The following is a 21,507-nucleotide window of genomic DNA, read 5'->3' on the forward strand; positions in this document are numbered from 1 at the left end:
TCATTAGAGGGAAGCTTATTGCTTTAGCATCCAAACTTAAACGCGACAGACTCCAGGCCCAGACCACACTGGAAGCTCGATTGACCCGTTTAACTACGGCCCACCAGCTTAACCCCACTACATACTTATATAGAGCCATCCAAACGACTAGGCTACAGCTTGATGCTATTTTATTGAATGCCACGGAAAAAGCCCTGAGGTGGACTAAAGCTACATACTACAAATGGGCCAACAAACCCGATAAACTACTTGCTTCCATGTTGAAGCAGAAACAAGAGTCTACTAAGGTGCATAGCATCCAAATGAGACCCGGTGTCACCACTTCCCATCCCTCACGGATCTACGACACCTTTCACTCTTTCTACACCTCTCTCTATTCTAAACGCTCTTCTCCTCCCTCTGTTGAGGAGGTGGATGCCTTTCTACACTCTATATCTCTACCTCATCTTTCTTCTAATGCTAGGGACTCTCTGAATGCTGCTATCACACTTGAGGAAGTGTCCGACGTTATCTCCGGCTTGAAACTAGGCAAAGCACCAGGCCCTGATGGTCTCTCTGCTATGTACTATAAAAAATTTAGTCCCCTACTTGCCCCACATATTACCAATTTATGTAATTCTATAATGTCCGGTACCCCTCTACCCCAAGAATTTTTGCAAGCATCAATTGTGGTTATCCCCAAGCCCCGCAGGGACCCCTTACTCCCCTCTAATTATCGTCCCATTTCTTTAATCAATCTAGACGCTAAAATATTTACTTCAATCTTGGCCAGGAGACTCAATAGACTTCTCCCTGACCTAGTGCATAACGATCAAGTAGGATTCATTCCGGGGAGGCAAGCACCTGACAACATCCGCAAGGTTCTCAATATTGTTCAATGGGCATCACAGACGGACACACCGCTAGCGCTCTTAGGGCTGGATATAGAAAAGGCGTTTGATTCTGTCTCTTGGGACTATATGTTTGGAGTCTTGAAAGCTATGAGATTTGCGGGTCCTTTTGTGGAGGCCTTGCGGATGTTGTACTCTTCTCCCCTGGCATACCTTAAACTTCCCTCTACATCCCCATCTCCAATTCCCATACAAAGGGGTACTCGTCAGGGATGTCCATTGTCCCCAGCGTTATTTGCTTTGATCATGGAGCCCCTGGCGAACCTCATACGTCACCACCCGGACATTAAGGGGGCGCGGATTGGGAACTCGGAATACAAAGTTAACTTGTTCGCAGATGACTTATTACTTACTATCACGAATCCCATTATTTCCATCCCCAACCTTTTTCCCCTATTAGACAAATTTGCAACTATCTCAGGCCTGGTGGTTAATAGAACCAAGTCGGAGGTTATGGTATGTAACACTCCCTCAGGTATTCGGACACTTCTCTCCTCTAACTTCCCTCTCAAAATTCTTACATCTCCTCTACCATATCTTGGCATCTCTCTCCCTACTTCTCTATCTGCTCTATATAGGCTTAATTACCTACCTTTGTACAGATCGATCAGAGCAGACCTCGCCAGATGGAATCTACCACACATATCGTGGCTGGGCCGCTTACATTCTATAAAAATGGTAGTCCTGCCAAAGCTTCTCTATTTGTTTCGGACTCTCCCGATCCCGATACGTGTGGCTGATCTGAAATTGCTACAGGCTGAGGTCTTCAAATTCCTCTGGAGAGGTCTCCATCCACGCATTTCTAGATCAATTATGTTTTACCACAAACGCCTAGGGGGTCTCTCAGTTCCCAACTTCACCTTATACTACAAGGCAGCACGGCTCTCCCAGCTGTTGCTGTGCAATGCTACCTCCTCCTCCCCTAGGTGGGTACAGTTGGAGAATGAATTACTACATCCATACACCCTCTCATCCCTGATGTGGCAATCGGGTCTGATCATGGCACATGTACCTGTAAAGGCTTCCATTTCTTTATACTCTTTACTATTGTGGAGGGCGGTCAGGTTTAAGCTCTTGCTTCAATCACAAATATCCCCTGTAGTATCCATCCTAGCGAACCCATATTTCCCACCTGGAGTTAATACTCCTGAATTCGCATGGTGGAAAGATAATAATCTTACGCTACTCAACCACTTTTTGGTGGCTAACAAACTCATGTCCTCGGAAATGTTTATATCCCGCTTCCACCCTCCTCCCTCAGAACACTTTAGAATGACGCAAGTTTTCTCCTTTTTACGCCTCATATCTCCCCCTCATATGATACATAACCCCACCTCATATGAATTGACAGCGTTGTACTCACCTATGAGAACAGGCTCACTCTCCCTGATCTACTCTTCCTTAAACCGACCACCACCTGACGGTAAACTGCCTTTCATGACACAGTGGGAGGAGGACATTGGGGAATCGCTCACTACTCAAGAGTGGCACTCCTGCTGTGAGACTCTCAGTAGGGGGAGTTGGCAAGTCTCTCTGGTGGAAACCTCACTCAAACTATTGCATAGGACTTACTACGTTCCCACTAGACTGAATGCCATCTACCCGGAAGTCTCCCCATTGCGTTTCAGGGGATGTGGAGAGAGGGGATCCATGTACCATATATGGTGGTCTTGTCCACACGTCGCCCTCATATGGCAACAGGTGGTTGATCTTATTTCAAAAATCACGGATAGGGAATGCCCCCTATGTCCCAAGATATGTCTTTTAGGTTCAAAACCGGCGGGCTTTAATAATCCCACATTTCGCTTGGCACAACTCATACTTCTTGCAACGCAAATCCATATTGCAGCACAGTGGCGCTCTATGACCCTATCTCTTAATATGATCATCACCAGGATCAATAACATACTCCTCTCGGAAAAATTGAACGCTATCAGAGCTGATTCTATGGATAGCTTCCTAAAGGTCTGGGACCCTTGGATCTCCTCTTCTCACGCTCCTGACATTTCTTATTATTTAACGATATAATAGTCAGATGCTTACCTGCTGTTCTACTGTCCATATTGTTTGACTCGTGAAGTGTGAACCCTGACTGGCTTACCTGGATAACCCTTGACGTCTCTGTATTCCCACCCCTATCCTACCCTGTTTCCCTTGTACATTTTCATGTTAGCGAATGTCGGCCTTCTCTCTTCCATTCATACTGCTGGATTGAGGAAGGATCGCATTGACTACATTGTATTACATGATGTGTTATAGTTGTTGGCAATCATAGCCCTTTATACGATTGTTGATATTGTATTGTCTTTTTATCCATTGCTACCAATAAATTTCTCATTTTGACACTAAATGTATCAGCAGCAGTGGTCTCATATGATGGTACTGCAGCGCTTTGGAGTAGAATGACAGGCGTCCTGCACTCACCGCATAGGCTCTGGTCATTCGGCTCCCAGCTCGGGCTGTTCCTCCAGATCAGCTGACAAGGTAGTGTGAGTCAGAGCAGCTCAGAACCTGGATTCTCTGGAGTGTGTGGGATCCCTGACCCAGAGTCCAGGCTGCTCCAGGAGGAGTCTTATTCCATTAGGGGCCCCACAGGTAATATGACTGTCAGGGGACTGGCCGTCTGGATGAGAGGAGTGTTCCTTTTTATCTTCTCAGGTTCCCTGCAGTGATTGGTGCTCTCCAAGGGTGCAGTCATGGGTGAAGGGGCAAAAATTTCCTTGGGTTTGTGCCATTGATTTGCACAATTTGGCCTCAATTAATGACACTAATCTGTAACCAGGTTACACAATGCAGAATCCAGCTGGTAGAGAAATTTAAAAACCGTCCGCTGCTGTATCCCATTCATTTGAATGAGGTGACCTGTATATCCTGCTCTTGTTCTCCACAGCAATCTTCTCCCTGCACCACTCTACCGATCTGCAGTGATGTCCTGCCGAGGCCAGTGTCATATAATGAGCCCCAGAACCAGGAAGAAGAGTGGGGCCCAATACACCACACTTTAATGCAGACAACTGGTAACAACTAACTATTCCTGGCTATGCTCACATGTCCTTTTTAAAGAACTGTAATTTTATTGTTTTAAATAAAATTATTTTTTGCAATTGCCACAGTTTCCCTGCTTATTTTTACCCTCTTATATTCAGCTGTTGCAAAGTGGACCTGCAATACCAGAAACAGTTCATAGACAAGTGTGTCCCATCAAAATAAAATTATAGCCATATAAATACAAGTTAGTGGGTCCACCCTAGCAAGACGTGCCCTTTGCCCAGCCATCTTCCCTGGCTAATAGAGAGGAGTCCTGAGTGGAAGGAAGCCCTTTATCTGATATGGACCAATGTTCTTGCATTGTCTGCATCAGTAACATGAAGATAAGTTTTATTCTTTTATTGAATTGAATTTTACCTTCACACCACCACTATATATTGAGTGAGACCAGCTCGGTCAAATCATTCACTATGTCCCAGTACCATCAAATTCATTGTTTCCCCCACCTCCCCCATAAAAAGTCTTAGCCCCCTATTAAGTTCAGGTTTCTCCAGTAGAATGGAGGTGTATTTGTTCTTGCAGAGAAGCTTCAGCACCCACACGACTGACCGGACCCATAATTCATTCACATGGAAGGTGCTGATCTTAAAGTGGTAACAGAAGAATTCCTTACAAAGTGCTGCAGTGGTCACTCTTCATACCCCACTGATGTAACGGAAGACAGCAGTGACCTGTGTGCACCAGTGGGTACAATACTCTCAATTTGATCTGCTTATTTCTGCACAGAGTCCATGTTGTACAGAAGTTCCAGTGGTTTGGTCCTCAGAAGATGCACTTTTCCTTGTAGGAGGTCAGGGAATGCATTACATGGCTGTAGTTGGAGTTCCAGTCTCTCATGAACACGGCTTCCAGTTGTCCCTGCATGGTGTTTGTGGCGTTCGCAGTGCAGGTCTGATTCACCACTAGTGCGGATCCTGCTGTACGGATGAAATAGTCTCCAGCCCAGTTGGAAGTACCTGAGAGAAAACAAAGTCCCGGTCAGTAAATCGGGTTGCACATTTGGACAGGACAATATCAAAACTCCACAAAAAAATACAACACTTGACGTGTGTGAACATCGCCTCACACCCCTTATTTCAGCATTTTTTCTTCAAAAGTGTGTGTGTGTGTGTGTGTGTGTGTAATGTAATTTTATAAATATATTTGCTATAATATATATATATATATATATATATATATATATATATATATATATATATATATATATATATATATATATATATATATATATATATATATATATATATATATATATATATATATATATATATATATATATATATATATATATATATATATATATATATATATATATAGCAAAGGATAAGTGCAGCACACAAGCTGTATCCAATCAAATGTGTTAGTTTATTCTGTAGTGCAGGAAGAAAAAGCAGACAACGCTTCAGTACCCTCACGCTACCTTTCTCAAGTGAGAGACTATATCTATATCTAATCTTTCTTGTAACATTTTATACAAGTGTCCTCCGGCATTGCGCAAGTCCTCTAGAAGCCTTCTGGAGATGCTAAGCTGCTATAACACATATACCCCAAAGTTGTGGTTTGCAAAGAATGCCAATGGCACAAAAGGTAAAAGAAAACAACTCCAGGGAAAGAGAGAAAAAAAAAAATCACACACCCCGAATGTTTAACCTTAAAAGGGGTACTCTTTTCCCTATCCGCCACTGGGGACCCCTGCGTTCTCTGCTGCGGCACCCCAGTGAGTGATTCGATGTACAAAAGCAAACTCCGCTCCATGCCGGATGACTGGCGACCACAGCCACCACGCATCCTCCATTCATGTCTATGTACTAGCCAACATGCCCCCTCCAATAGACATGAGTGGAGGGGGCATGGCATGACGTCAGGAACACAGAAGCTCCAAGCTTCTGTGTTCCGGATGACGCTGCCGGCCTGGAGATCGCAGTGGTCCCAAGTGGCGGGACCACCGTGACCAGACATCTTCTCCCCTATCCTTTGGATAGGGGATAAGATGTTTTGCGGCAAGGTACCCCTTTAAATTTATGACCCAAGAAGGGATAATGTAAATAACCAAGCAAATATCCTTTTTGAACCCACCCTATTAACAGGACTAGTGCTTAGCAAATTTGGTGCCAATATACAAAAAGGGGTCAAAATGGGATCCTGGGAACTTCCCAATCCTTCTTCCAGGAAAATCTGGGAAAGTGGAGAGGCCTCCATACACACGAGATCAGGGGAGACTGAGCGAGGTTTTATTTTTTTTTTTTTAGTTTTCCTATCCCTGTATCTTACAGAAGTAAAAAAAATAAAAAATAAAAATTTCCATTTACCTAGTAGTTTTAATGTTATTTTCGGATACATATTTAAGTTGAAAAATGGCAAGTGCTACAATTATTTGAGTTTTGTTTATAATGGAGCTCACCGTGCGGTATAAATGATGCGATAAGTATTCTGCAGATAAGTACAATAAATGGCGATACCAAATGTAATCACTTGTGGGTTTTTAGTTTTTGTTCAAAAAAATAAATTATATATTTTATAATTAAATAATAAAATGTATTTATATTGTGATTGTTATTTATATTGTTGATTGATGATAATTAATATATTATATATTATTTTGTTATTGTTCATGGGCTGTTTCTTGAAACTGGGCAGACCCCTCTTCCTAATCCCCAAAACCCTTTTAAATGCATAAATATAAATGCTGTAGGTTCTGTCTGCAATGCAAAGAAAAAGTAAAAAAAAAAAATTTGCATTAGGACATATACTCACCGATGTAAGCCACTCTATCAGTCACCATATACTTGTTGTGATTTACACGGGCAAAGGGGATATGCTTCTGATCAGGAGACACTGGAACTACGAAAATTTTCTGAAGAGGAAACGAGGAGAGAAATATAATATATATATATATATATATAATTTTTTTTAAAGCAGATAAAGATGACTAGGAAGAATCCCACTCAATTCCTGTTAATAGTACAGCAAGACCTCTTTGAGAAGACCACCCAGAATTACAGAGAAAAGTTATCCATTGGCTGTCCGAGCATGCTGGGAGTTGTAGTTTTCCAACAGCTGGAGGCACACTGGTTGAAAAACACTGGCCTACAGATTGGGGGTTTCTGATTTGGCAATAAGATAGGTGGACATACCATTTAAGACTTGTGACCAGTCACACATGAGCTTCCCCCCCATAGTTGCCTGCAGAAGAGTTCCACACTGGGGTGACCCACAAAGACACTTCCGGCAAACAGATGACCTGGATGGCCACAGAGTTGAATGGGACCCCTGCTACGACTGATGCTTAGGCTATCAGCTAAACTGAGCTCCACCCAGACTGATCCAAACATACTGATTACACATTATAGAGAAGAATTAATAAAACCCCACACATCAAACACCTACCACTTCTACATCATAGTGCGGCTTTGTACTTTTCAGACCAGCAAGGGAGTTCAGGAAGGGGAACATATTTGGGTTAGTATTTGCCCAGCAGCTGATCAACAGCCGGACTGTCACGTGCCTCTCGTATACGGCTTTTCTCAGATGCGTGTCAATTGCTGGCCAGTACCTACAAAAAGATGGAAAGAAAAGACATGTTCATTCAGACTGAAAGAGGGCCATGGAAGAAGTACAACTTCTATTACATTACGTAGCCATAATGTAATAGACAGACCTCTATTTTTAATATTCAGGGACTCTATAGTAACAGGGACTGTTCCCCAGGACTGGCACATGGCAAATGTGGTGCCAATATTTAAAAAGGGGTCAAAAGGTGACCCCGGGAATTATAGGCCTGTTAGTTTAACCTCCGTTGTATGTAAATTGTTTGAGGATTTTCTAAGAGATGCTATTTTGGAGTATCTTGATAAAAATAAATGTGTGACTCCATATCAGCATGGCTTTATGAGGGATCGGTCCTGTCAAACTAACCTGATCAGCTTTTATGAGGAGGTGAGCTCCAGACTGGACCAGGGGCAATCGCTGGATGTCGTATATCTGGATTTTTCCAAAGCATTTGATACGGTTCCACGTAAAAGGTTGGTTCATAAAATGAGAAGGTTTGGGCTGGGGGAGAATGTGTGTAAGTGGGTAAGTAACTGGCTCAGTGATAGGAAACAGAGGGTGGTTATTAATGGTACTTATTTTGATTGGGTGACTAATTATTGGGGACCACAGGCATCAGTCTTGGGTCCTGTCCTATTTAATATATTCATTAATTTCCTTGTAGAGAGGTTGAATAGTAAAGTAGCAATCTTTGCAGATGATACTAAACGCTGTAAAGCGGTAAACACAATAGAGGACAGTGCACCGTTACAAATGGATCTGGATAGGTTGGAGGTTTGGGATGGGAAGTGGCAGATGAGGTTCAACACTGATAAATGTAGGGGGAAAAAAAAACGGGCTGGGATTATATATTAAATGGGAGAACTCTGGGGACTACTGACGTGGAAAAGGACTTCAGAGTTTTAGTTGACCGTAAATTTAGCTGTAGTAACCAGTGTCAGGCAGCTGCTGCCAAGGCAAATAAAATCATGGAGGTGCATCATTAGGGGCATAGATGCCCACGACAAGGAAATAATTCTACTGCTGTACAAATCACTATTCAGACCACACATAGAATACTGTGTACAGTACTGGGCACCAGTGTACAAGATATAGTGGAGCTGGAGAGGGTTCAAAGACTGGCAACCAGAGTAATACGGGGAATGGGAGGACTACAGTACCCAGAAAGATTATCAGAATTAGGGTTAGTTTAGAAAAAAAGAAGGCTTAGGGGAGACCTAATTACTATGTATAAATATATCAGGGGGCCATACAGAGATCTCTCCCATGACCTATTTATACCCAGGACTGTATCTATAACAAGGGGGTATCCTCTACTTTTAGAGGAAAGAAGGTTTCTACACCAGCACAGATGGGGGTTCTTTACTGTAAGAGCAGTGAGACACTGGAATTATCTGCTTCTGAGAAGGTGGCCATGGTGAACTCTAAGAATTTAAAAAGGGGTCTAGGTGCACTTTTTGGAGAACAAGGACAGAAGGTTGATCCAGGTGTGATGTCCCAGTACAGGTACACGGTCCTGTACTAGCTTTAGGCCCTGTCAGGTTTAGTCCCTCAGTGACCTGGGGGCTCCCCTGCAGGGTCTCCCCTTGTTCTCCTGTTTGTTTAATAAAGGTGTTTATGTTCCTTTAATGCTTACGCAGCAACCTATGTCAGGATAGTCTAAAGGACCTGTGGGAGGTCTAAAGGACCTGTATGTAAGTTGGTCACATGTTATGTTATAGGTCACATGATCTGTTGTCACATGTACTCCCAGAGAGCACCAGCTTTAACCTATGACCCACAGCTTGACCAATGGGCTATAGTCCAGCCCCCCCCTCCCCCCCCCCCACTATATAAAGGGGTGGAGATTTGCAATTCTCTCTTCGCTGCCAGCTCCCTTGCTGTAAGCAGCTCTACCATCAAGTCTTTGCTGAGGCAGCAAGCACCAGAGGCCTTAGAGTCAAGTAATCAGCATCTGGAAGGCCACAAAGCTAAAGTCTATCCAGTAAGTCTACAAGTCTATGTCTGCTGTCACTACAACTAGTCAAGTCTAATTACAAGTCAAGTTTATTACAAGTATTGGTCCAGCAAGCTCCGAGATCCTCTGGGTCCTGGCCACCTCTCTGGGAAATCTGGCCTTAGCTATAAAGAGAATTACACCTGTCTTCTACTCAGTAAAGCCTCAGTTTGACCATAACTGGTTGCGGACCCTTTATTCACTACTAGCCCGTGGGATAGCAAAGAATCCCGGTGTGTGGTGTTCCGGAACCAGAAAACCACACTGACGTCACAAACACATAGGGGTTAACAACATCAGTTCCCACCACTCACGCCTAAACACCTGTGGTCCCACCATTCACCTGGTGGGTCACCACACAGGGATTTATTCTGATGCCATATTTGGAGTTGGGAAGGAATTTTTACCTCAAGAATGAGGGTTTGCCTTCCTCTGGATCAACTCAGTAGGGTTATACATTGAACTTGATGGACTCTGGTCTTCTTTTCAACCTTATGAACTATGTCACTATGTTACAGCTGACTAAATGGTACAGAAGTAGAAATCCCCTGCCAAAAAATTAATAAAATATATATCCTAAAATTTTAATGTGTGATGTCCCAGTATGGGATATGCTCCTACAGTCCTATCACCTGCAGTGTACCCCTATAATGAAATTAGTTGTATATTATGTGTAAAGGACCTTTGATATGGTCACATGGTTATTGATCACATGATAATGGTTGTCACTTGTTAAAGTCACATGTTTTGTTACCCAGAGAGCACCAGGTGACCCGCAGCTAGCCTATGGGCTCCTTGCTCAGCCCGCCCCCCGCCCCCCCCCCCCCCCCTTATAAGAGGGAGAGGTACTACAATCTCTCGTGTGTTTCACTTTCTGCTTAGGTCAAGACCAGTCCAGAAGTCTCAGAGCCAGTGTCCAGCACATCTGGAGGCCTCAACCCAGTAAGTCAAGTCATCTCTGTCTGCTGTCACTATCTTCAGTCAGGTCAAGTCTATTAAAGTCAGCGTGGCTGTGCTAAAGTCTGTCAAAGTCACTGCAAGTCCCAGCAAGCTGCGAGGTCCCCTGTGTGACTGGTCACCTCTCTGGGATCCTGGCCTAGCTGTAAAGACTGTACCATCTGTCTATCTCAGTAAAGCTACGGTTAACCCTGACCTTGGACTCTTATTTGCCCTGCCTTACTAAGACTAACAGTGCAACAGTTGTAGGTGGTTCTCTGTAAAACCACGCTCTGGCATCACGAACATTTAGGGGTTAACACCATCTGCCCCATACACCTCACATCGCATCCCCGTGGCCCACCACGCTATTATATATATATATATACATATACACACATACACACATTTTATATAATGTTTTTTTTTTACATAAAATTCTAATAGTCAATTTTTTAAAATAAAATTATACTATAAGAATTGTAATTTTTTTAATATATATAATTTTTTTTATTTTTTTTTATTTTTTATTTTATTTATTTATTTATCTATTTAATGTTAAGAGACATATAATATATCTTGTCTTTTCCTTCCATATAAGATTTAATATTACCTCCGTGGTTTAGAAAACTCCTCCGTGGGTGTGAAATCCATGACAGAGATATGCACAAACTTCTTGGCGTCATCTATAATGCTCAGGATGGAGTCTAAATCCCCTGTCCTACCTTTGGCAGAGAGTGGAGGAGGTGAACTCTATTAAAGAACCAAGAAGAAAAAGAAAAAAATAGACCATGACCTAGTGAATTCTTTACTTTCTACTCCTTTTCTGGAAGATAAGGGAAGCACATATGTTCCGGAGGGCTACATGTGGACCGTAACGCTGTACTTACAGACAGATACACTTGAGATGCTGTGTTGTTAAGAGACACCTCCATAGGAGTTTCTTTGTTGTAAATGGTGGAGAATGTGTCAGGCCATGGAGACGGAATGGTAGCGTTTGCTTCACCAAGTGCCCAATAAGCCTCAAAGATTTTTCCCAAATCTTGGGCAAGACAAGTACAGTTATTGACTGTGGCACCCAATTCTTTAACCTGTCAGTGAAATGTATCAATAAGATTAAGCAGCTGATCATTTGAGCACAGGTAAATAAGCCTAAAGATGGCTACTGATTTTAGCATAGCTGGCATTATGTTGGGGGGTGGATGCACCAATTGTCCCCCAATAGTAAATGAGAGGGAAAGAGGCTTGAACTCAGATTAAGCCTGAGACTAGGATCACACTGTTTTTGTATTTTATAAAAATGCGTCTGGAAAATTGGGGAAAAATTGCATCTGTATTTCTAACATTAATGTGCTTTAAGCAAGTCTTTGGGAAAGCGGATGTGCACACAACTGGGGGAGACTTATCAAAATCTGAAGAAAAGGAAGAGTGGAGCAGCTGCCCATAGAAACCGATCAGCAGTTGCCCATAGCAACACCCTATGTGGCAGAATTAGAGGGGGTAGGTGATAAGTGTTGGTTCCAATTGCTGGGACCCCCCGTGTCCTTGTTTAAATAGGGTGGTGATCGGACATGCTCATTGCTGCTCCTTTTGACTCTTTAGACCTGACGAACATAGCCAAATTTATCAGGCCCCATGAGCTTACTGGCGTGGCAACAGTCATGTTCGATCACTGCTCCATTCAAACAGGAGATACCAAACCCTGTTCTCATGATCAGTAGGGTCCTCTGGGTCAAATCCCCAATAATGAGATACTCTTCAGCTATCCTGCAGATAAAGTGTTAATGGGAAACCACTTTAAGGCTAGGTTCACACTGCAGAATTTCTGCTGGAGACCGAGCCGGCGTCGCTAGGACCAAGCAGACTGCATTGCTGCCCCCATAGACTGCAAGGCATTTCTGGGTGGATCTTTTGGGAGATCTGCTCAGAAATGCATTGCCATCTATGGGAAAGACAATGTAGTCCGCACGGTCCTAGTGCCGCTGGCTAGATCTCAGTCAGAAATTCCATAGTGTGAACCTAGCCTAAGGGTTGTCAAAAACACCTTTGGGACTACTAGAGGCCCCGTTCGGGGAAGATTTATCAAAAACCCGTCTAGAGGAAGAGTTGCTGAGTTTCTCATAGCAACCAATCAGATTGCTTCTTTCATTTTTGAAAAGGCATCTGAAAAATGAAAGAAGCGATCTGATTGGTTGCTATTGGCAACTCAGCAACTTTTCCTGGACAGGTTTTCATAAATCTCCCCCTTCGTGTCTGATCCAGGTCCTATGGGATTGGTTACACAAGTGCCAGACTAAACTGGAAGATCCCCAATTTAACAACAAAAATAAAACCAGAGTGATCTTTTACAAGGTGGCAGATCATCTGGTTGATCATGGCATACAATCTTTAAATCAACCATGGCCGATCACATTTTTAGTAGTCGCAAGTCTGTCAGCCATTGTAAATTATATGTAAACAAATTATGGGCAGCTAAAATGGCTATTTTGGCTGACCTTTATCTTAGGTGTGCGGCCATTTTAAGACTACACACGTCTCATATGACTGGTTTGGACTTCGTTAATAGTGATAGAGGTGAGAAGAAAGTGGTTTCAAGCTACATCTAGTGACATTTACATAAGATTAAAATACTCCAACAAGACCTCCCCGATATCAGAAGTCAGGCAACATTTTGTCAGCTGTTGACAGATCTTTCTTAATCTGATCTAAGAGTAATAGATTTTACTAGTGTACCTGTGTTAATGACCTCCAGTCCATGTTGGCACTGCCAATATATATGTGTTTGCCATCCACCACCCAGAATTTAGTGTGCAGCACGCCATCAGTCAGGTGTGGCAGGTTTACAACACGAACCTCAGCTCCTAGGTTAAGATAAGATAAGCCATAAACTTTTATAGACATGTGTAAGCTGATGTCAGGAGACTCAATGGGGTACATTTATTAACCCCTTAAGGACTGAGCCTTTTTCACCTTAAAGGGGTAGTCCAGTGGTGAAAAACTTATCCCCTATCCTAAGGATAGGGGATAAGTTTGAGATCGCGGGGGGTCCGACCGCTGGGGCCCCCTGCGATCTCTCTGTACAGGGCCCCGGCTCTCCAGCCAGATAGCGGGTGTCGACCCCTGCACGAAGCGGCGGCCGACACGCCCCCCTCAATACATCTCTATGGCAGAGCCGTAGATTGCCGAAGGCAGCGCTTCGGCTCTGCCATAGAGTTGTATTGAGGGGGCGTGTCGGCCGCCACCTCGCGCGGAGGTCGACACGCCCCCTTCCCGCGGGCTGTCGGGGCTCCGTACAGGAGATCACAGGGGGCCCCAGCGGTCGGACACCCCGCGATCTCAAACTTATCCCCTATCCTTAGGATAGGGGATAAGTTTTTCACCACTGAGTCACCACTGGACTACTCCTTTAAGGACTCGGCCATTTTTTGCACATCTGACCACTGTCACTTTAAACATTAATAACTCTGGAATGCTTTTAGCTATCATTCTGATTCCGAGATTGTTTTTTTTCGTAACATATTCTACTTTAACATAGTGGTAAAATTTTGTGGTAACTTGCATCCTTTCTTGGTGAAAAATCCCAAAATTTGATGAAAAATTTGAAAATTTTGCATTTTTCTAACTTTGAAGCTCTCTGCTTGTAAAGAAAATGGATATTCAAAATAAAAAAAAATTTATTCACATTTCCAATATGTCTACTTTATGTTTGCATCATAAAGTTGACATGTTTTTACTTTTGAAAGACATCAGAGGGCTTCAAAGTTCCACAGCAATTTTCCAATTTTTCACAAAATTTTGAAACTTTTTTTTCAGGGACCAGTTCAGGTTTGAAGTGGATTTGAAGGGTCAAGTATTCAAAATGACAGTCAGCGTTTTAACCCTTTAGGTGTTTCACAGGAATAGCAGCAAAGTGAAAGAAAATTCACAATCTTAATTTTTTACACTCGCATGTTTTTGTAGACCCAATTTTTGCAAGGGGTAAAAAGGAGAAAATTTTTACTTGTATTTGAAACCCAATTTTTCTCGAGTAAGCACATACCTCATATGTCTATGTTAATTGTTCGGAGGGCGCAGTAGAGGGCTCAGAAGGGAAGGAGCGACAAATGGTTTTTGGGGGGCATGTCACCTTTAGGAAGCCCCTATTGTGCCAGAACAGCAAAAATAAAAAAATAAATTAAAAAAGACACATGGCATACTATTTTGGAAACTAGACCCCTCGGGGAACATAAGTGAACCTTAATACCCCACAGGTGATTCACGACTTTTGCATATGTAAAAAAATGTTTTATTTTTTTTCCTAAAATGCCTGGTTTCCCAAAAGTTTAACATTTTTAAAAAGGGTAATAGCAGAAAATACCCCACAAACTTTGAAGCCCAATTTCTCCAGATTCAGAAAACACCCCATGTGGGGGTGAAAAGTGCTCTGCTGGCGCACTACAGGTCTCAGAAGAGAAGGAGTCACATTTGGCTTTTTGAAAGCAAATTTTGCTCTGGGGGCATGCCGCATTTAGGAAGCCCCTATGGTGCCAGAACAGCAAAAAAAAAAAAAAAACACACGGCACACTTTTTTGGAAACTAGGCCCCCCCGGGGAACGTAACAAGGGGTTAAGTGAACCTTTATACCCCACAGGTGTTTCACGACTTTTGCATATGTAAAAAAAAAAATTTTTTTTTTACCTAAAATGCTTCTTTTCCCCAAAATTTTACATTTAAAAAAAAAAAGGGTAAAAGCAGAAAATACCCCCCCAAAATTTGTTAGGCAATTTCTCCCAAGTACGGCGACACCCCATATGTGACCCTAAACTGTTGCCTTGAAATTCGACAGGGCTCCAAAGTGAGAGCGCCATGAGCATTTGAGGCTTAAATTAGGGACTTGCATAGGGGTGGACATAGGGGTATTCTACGCCAGTGATTCCCAAACAGGGGGCCTCCAGCTGTTGTAAAACTCCCAGCATGCCTGACAGTCCGTGGCTGTCTGGTAATACTGGGAGTAGTTTTTGCAACAGCTGGAGGCTCCGTTTTGGAAACAGTGGCGTACCAGACGTTTTTCATTTTTATTGGGGAGGGGGGCTGTGTAGGGGTATGTGTATATGTAGTGTTTTTTACTTTTTATTTTATTTTGTGGTAGTGTAGTGTAGTGTTTTTAGGGTACAGTCACACGGGCGGGGGTTCACAGTAGTTTCTCGCTGGCAGTTTGAGCTGGGGCAGAAAATTTGCTGCAGCTCAAACTTGCAGCCGGATGCTTACTGTTAACCTCCGCCCATGTGGGGGGGGGGAGGAGGAGAACATCCAGCTGTTGCAAAACTACAACTCCCAGCATGCGCTGACAGACTGTACATGCTGAGAGTTTTAGTTTTGCAACAGCTGTAGGCACACTGGTTGTGTATCACGGAGTTTGTGACCTAACTCAGTGTTTCACAGACAGTGTGCCTTCAGCTGTTGCAAAACTACAACTCAGCAGTCACCGACAGCCAACGGGCATGCTGGGAGTTGTAGTTATGCAACCAGCAGATGCACCACTACAACTCCCAGCATGCACTTTAGCTGTTTGTGCAAGCTGGGAGTTGAAGTTATACAACAGCTGAAGGTACACTTTTCCATAGAAAAAATGTGCCTCCAGCTGTTGCAAAACTATAAGTCCCAGCATGCCCATAAGGGAATGCTGGGAGTTGTGGTGGTCTGCCTCCTGCTGTTGCATAACTACTGCTCCCAGCATGCCCTTTTTGCATGCTGGGAGCTGTTGCTAAGCAACAGCAGGAGGCTGTCAATAACCTCCAACTGCTGCTCCCCAGGTCAGTCACTCGCCGCCGCCGCTCCTGGGGCCCCGTTCCCAACAGGGACGCCGGGGATCGGGGTCCCCAGCTCCCGGGGTCCACGTCCCGCACCCGCTCCGGAAGAGGGGCGGAGCGGGTTGCGGGAGGGACACCTGCAGCAGGTGCCCTGATTGGTCGGCCGGTAAACCGGCCGACGAATCAGGGCGTTCATGAGGTGGCAACAGTGCCACCTCACCCCTGCTGGCTATGGCTGTTCGGGCAGTCGGAGACTGCTCCGATCAGCCAGAAATTTCGGGTCGCTGGAGACCAGATTGACCCGGAATCTGCCACAAATCGCTGGGCTGAATTGTCCAGCGATCTGCGGCCATCGCCGACATGGGGGGGGGGCATAATGACCCCCCTGGGCGATATGCCGCGATGCCTGCAGAACGATTTCAGCAGGCATCGGGCACCGGCTCCCCTTCGGCTAGTGGCGGGGGGCCGGGATTTGACAGGACGTACTCAAACGTCCGAGTCCTTAAGGACTCGGAAAAGGGGCCGTTTGAGTACGTCCTGCGGTTAAAACTTGTGTAGAGGAAAAGTTGACAAGTTGCCCATAGCAACCAAATTGCTTCTTGACTTTTTTAAAGAGGACTTTGAAAAATAAAGTAAAGTAATCTGATTGGTTGCTGTGGGCAACTTTTCCTCTGCATGAGTTTTAATAAATCTCCCCCAATGTTAGCACTTTTTTTTAATGGACATTCATTACAATGTTTTGTGGTATGGGGGTGTTAAAAGACAAACAAAAAATTGTTTAAAATTACAATTCACAAAAAGGAAATTCACTAGAGCAAAAAAATTTCTATGGCCCTCATTTACTAAGAGTGTTGTGTAGGTTTCTTTGTGGGTTTTAATTCCCTCCCTACAATTTATTTTCCACAGTATTTACTAAGGTTTCCCTACATTTCCCACTTTATTTTTATTTTTTTTATTTATTTATTTATTTATTTTTACACATGCTCTGATCAGTAGGGTTTTCCTCAGCTCAAATCCACCACATTTTGTGTGGAAACCTTAGTAAATATGTTGGGTTTTTGTGAAACTGTCAGGAACACTCCCCTTTTGTGAGACCACGCCCCCTTTCCTGACAGCCACACCCCTTTTCTGGTTTTCTTAGCAAAATGGAGAGTTAGTCGGGGTTCTCAATTCTGGCGCAAAATCTGGCGCAGACAGAATTTCTGGTGCAAAGCGACAGAATCTGGCGCACAACCTGACAAAACATGTCGGGTTTGCAATAGTAAAGGAGGCCCTATATATATTGTTCCAGCTAGGGATGCTGGGCTATTTTGGATCTGATGCACATTTGTAACAATGGCTCTGGATTACAATACAAAATGTAATCTGGGATTAATACAAGACATGTAATGTAAATTACAGAACAATGTATGCAGATTATAGCTATACATAAACCATAAAGTTGGCGTTAAAAAGGTGAACATACAATTAAAAGTGGACACATCAGCAGGAAAACATGGGATGTAGATAAAGAGGACATGGATAACCCCCTTTTACACCACATTGGCAAGACAAAAAAAAAAAAAAAAAAAAAAAAAAAAAAAGGCTTATAGCATAGTGCTGGAAAGGACTATGGAGATTAACAAAAAGTATGGCCGCAATCCTGAGGAATAGCCCCATCTAGCCATGTACTTATTTACACCCCAATTTGCTGCTGACAGATCCACTTGTAAAAAGATTAATTCCAATCCAATCCATTACACAATATAACAGCAGACACTATTTATTTGATCACAGTTTCTCTATGGTGGGCTCCTACCGCTGTCTCTCAGTGCATTAATGTCAGTGTCCTTTGCTGGAGATCCTGAAGGGTTGACAGCAACTCTTAGATGAATACCTCGCTGCTTTAGTTTGAGCATTTCTTGTAGGATCAGTTCCCCCTGTAAGAAAAAATCATTTGCTCGGTAAAAGTGCAAATAGTGTGAGAAGCCGTACAATTCCACGATATACCACTGAACATTTCAGGCTGCCTTTAAACAGCAGTGACTGCTATGCTTAGGGTTTAGCAAGTTGAATGTTTTTGTGCAACATACAGTGGTTCCTCAACATACGATGGTAATTCGTTCCAAACGACCCATCGTTTGTCGAATCTATCGTATGTTGAGGGATTTGTGCAATAAAAAAAAAAAAAAATAGGAAGTTATACTCACCTGTCCCCGCCACTCTGGACTGCGTCCTCACCGCTCCTCACCTGGAGAAGATGCAGAAAAACGCCGGAGGATCGCGAAGTGGACCCGGAGCAGCGGGGATAGGTAAGTGAACCTGTCCGGGATGCTTAAACTGCTATCCGACAGTAGCTTAAGCATTTTGCGCTGTCAGATAGCAGTTAATGCGATGGCCCCGACATATAAAAGCATCGTATGTCGATTTGATCATATGTCGGGGCCATCGCATGTCGGGGGGGGGGGGGTTACTGTACAGGAAAATTCCCACATCTTTAACCAAATGGGACTGGTGCAGAAATGTGTGCACAATTAAATTTTGTGCCAGCCTTGATGAATCCCCCCCATCAAAGTATATGATGTCCTCAGCAGAGGATCTTCTGGGGGACATATCTCAGGACCAACTGGACATATTCAAGAAGTGACCCCCTCGTTGGACTCCTGTTTACCCGCACTATAACTCAGTGTATTGGGTTTAGTGTGGGTGAACAGGCTGAAGTTTTCCTGAACTCTGGCTCCCATAGAGATGCATGGAGGAGGATAAGAGTTAACAGTATTCCTTTTAGCCTTATTCTCATAAAACCAGAAAAAGACCCTTAAAGTCGTGGTATTTGTTTCTTGCAACAGATCAGGTTTTCTTAAATAAATAACATTAAGACAACGCATAACCATTCTTACCTCTTTGGCTGTGGGATGTGTGGTGTGAGTATCATTATTGGTCAGAGTCCAATAGAAAGATGCAATGTCCACGCTGCTCTTAGCTTGGCTCAGAAGAGTCATCCAGCTTTGGAACACTGAAGGATTGGTGGTGGAGTTTGGACCATATTCCAGCCCTTCAGGGATGCTTTCTACTAGAACGATACTAAAATTGAAAAAAATAGGCATTATACATCCCAGCACAGAGTTCACAGAATTTTTAGACAGTCCATGTGCTATATGTTCTTTAACATTTTAAAAAGTGTTATCCAAAGAGTAAACGTTATCCCTTTTTCACAGGATAGATGATAAGCTGATCTGCGAGGGTCCAACAACTGGAACCTCCAATGATCACAAGAACAGAGGTAAACAGTGAACTGAGTGGGAATGTGCATGCTCTGCCACCGCTCCATTCAACCTTTCTTCTATGGGACTTCTGAACATTGCCAAGGGCTGAACTTTACCTACACTCTCCAGATTGGTGGGAATCTGACCCATCATTCTTTTTTCTTACATCACTAGGACATGTGAGTGAAGAATGAGTACGCAGAAGATGGGGGCCGCATAACAAGGCAAACCGGACAGAGGTAGGGAAGCGTGGTAAGCCAGCTTTTGTCTACATTGTGCACAAGGCTTAAAATTTGCATACTAGCAAAAGGGGCAAAATCTAGAACATGGCTGGACCAATTTTAACATCATTATACTCCCATTCATTCGCACTATAACCCAACGTATTGGGTTTAGTCTGGGTGAACAGCCTGTCAGTTAGTAACCTTAAAGGGAACCCGTCACCAGTTTTATGCTGCTGGGCAGCAAAGAACCGGTGCAGGCAGCATGATCTTGACATTATAATTTACTTCCCTGGCCCGGCTACTTAACCATCATCGGCGCACTGTGGGCCCCACCCTCGAAGAGTAGCCTGCCCATCCAGACAGTCCCTGGTGCTCGTCTCAGCACCAACACCAAGCACAGTAAGTAGCTGGTCCAGATCCAGGTGATTGGCAAGGGTCCCAACTACCATTCCCTCTGCAATCAGACACTTATCCTCTATCCTGTGGATAAGATCAGTTCCCCAGATTACCTCTTTAAAGGGGTACTCTGGCCCTAAGGGGGTACTCTGACCGTGAGGGTCCCACCGCTGGGAACCCCCGCCAGCTCACAAACTGCCGGGTGTCGACCACGGGGCCGAAGTATTGTTACATCATGACTCCGCCCACATGTGACGCCCCGCCCCCGCTATGCAAGTCTATTGGAGGGGGCGTGACGGCCCCTTCACATAGACTTGCATAGCGGAGACTGGGCATGAGGTCACGGGGGGCGGAGTTGTGACATCACGATACTCCGGCCCGGCAGTTTGTGAGCTGGTAGCGCGGCGTGCAGCTCAAAGAGGTGGGTGCCGAATGCAAGATTGTGGGAGTCCCCAGCATACCCCTTTAAGACCTAAGAGGACAGAAACAATTCACTTCTGTAATACCAACAAGATGGAGCCCAGCCACAATATAAACCTTTTTTCCCTGCAGCACCCCCAGACAGAAAACGCATATTGCATTCACAGTGTTAGAATTGTATTGCGGTATTTTCTTTTCTTCTGATAAGACTGAAGAACTAACCAAAATTCTGGGATGTCTTTCATGAAGGTCTAAAACAGTGGTCTCCAACCTGCGGACCTCCAGAAGTTGCAAAACTACAAAATTTTTGCAACATCTGGAGGTCCGCAGGTTGGAGACCGCTGGTCTAAAAAGGTTAAATTTGTTATCGGAAGAGAAAAGATAAAATAAAATAAACCACACACCACGTGGCTGTCTGCTGACTTACTTGCATGGGTCGCTACAGCTGTTGTCCTGCATCTTTTCCAACTTCTCAGTTGAACTTGTGCATAGCAGTGGGAATAGCAGAAGCTGAGCAGCCATGAGACAAAACAATACAGTGACCAATGCGGCAACGACCAATGCACATTGATAGTACTGCAAGAGAAGGGATAGACACGTTATTCTTCTAGTCATATCCATTTTGTGCATAGGATACTACAGAGCTAGTCATCAAAATAATAGGTGGAAGGCTAGGACACAATTACAGATAAATAATATGTCTAATATCAAAGGAAATGGCGCAACAATAACTCAAGTAATAATATATGATGCAAGGGTAAAGGCTGGAAAGAAATGAGGTCATAAGCAAAGGTATGGAAACCGGCCACACCATATACCCCACATACAATACCTCACCTCACCCCGAACGTGTTTTCGCTAAGGCTTTGTCAAGAGACGTCCCTTGACAAAGCCTTAGCGAAAACGCGTTTGGGGCGAGGTGAGGTATTGTATGTTGGGTATATGGTGTGGCCGGTTTCCATACCTTTGCTTATGACCTCATTTCTTTCCAGCCTTTACCCTTGCATCATATAT

General features: G+C 43.8%; 1 protein-coding gene across 1 annotated transcript in view; it reads right to left on the bottom strand.

Moving 5' to 3' along the window:
- Positions 1–4,335: 4,335 nt before the first annotated feature.
- Positions 4,336–21,507, bottom strand: part of PLD3 (phospholipase D family member 3) — a 35,863-nt gene continuing 18,691 nt past the window's right edge. The window contains exons 4-12 of the mRNA XM_056540832.1: positions 20,921–21,069; positions 19,088–19,271; positions 18,007–18,127; positions 13,153–13,280; positions 11,310–11,510; positions 11,033–11,172; positions 7,326–7,491; positions 6,693–6,792; positions 4,336–4,894 (exon numbers count right to left, since the gene is read on the bottom strand). Of these exons, the coding sequence (XP_056396807.1) occupies positions 4,701–4,894; positions 6,693–6,792; positions 7,326–7,491; positions 11,033–11,172; positions 11,310–11,510; positions 13,153–13,280; positions 18,007–18,127; positions 19,088–19,271; positions 20,921–21,069 (1,383 nt within the window). The 3' untranslated portion in view covers positions 4,336–4,700. The remainder of the gene's footprint in view (positions 4,895–6,692; positions 6,793–7,325; positions 7,492–11,032; positions 11,173–11,309; positions 11,511–13,152; positions 13,281–18,006; positions 18,128–19,087; positions 19,272–20,920; positions 21,070–21,507) is intronic.

The sequence above is a fragment of the Hyla sarda genome, chromosome 9 (genome assembly GCF_029499605.1).
Source record: "Hyla sarda isolate aHylSar1 chromosome 9, aHylSar1.hap1, whole genome shotgun sequence".
NCBI lineage: Eukaryota > Metazoa > Chordata > Amphibia > Anura > Hylidae > Hyla > Hyla sarda.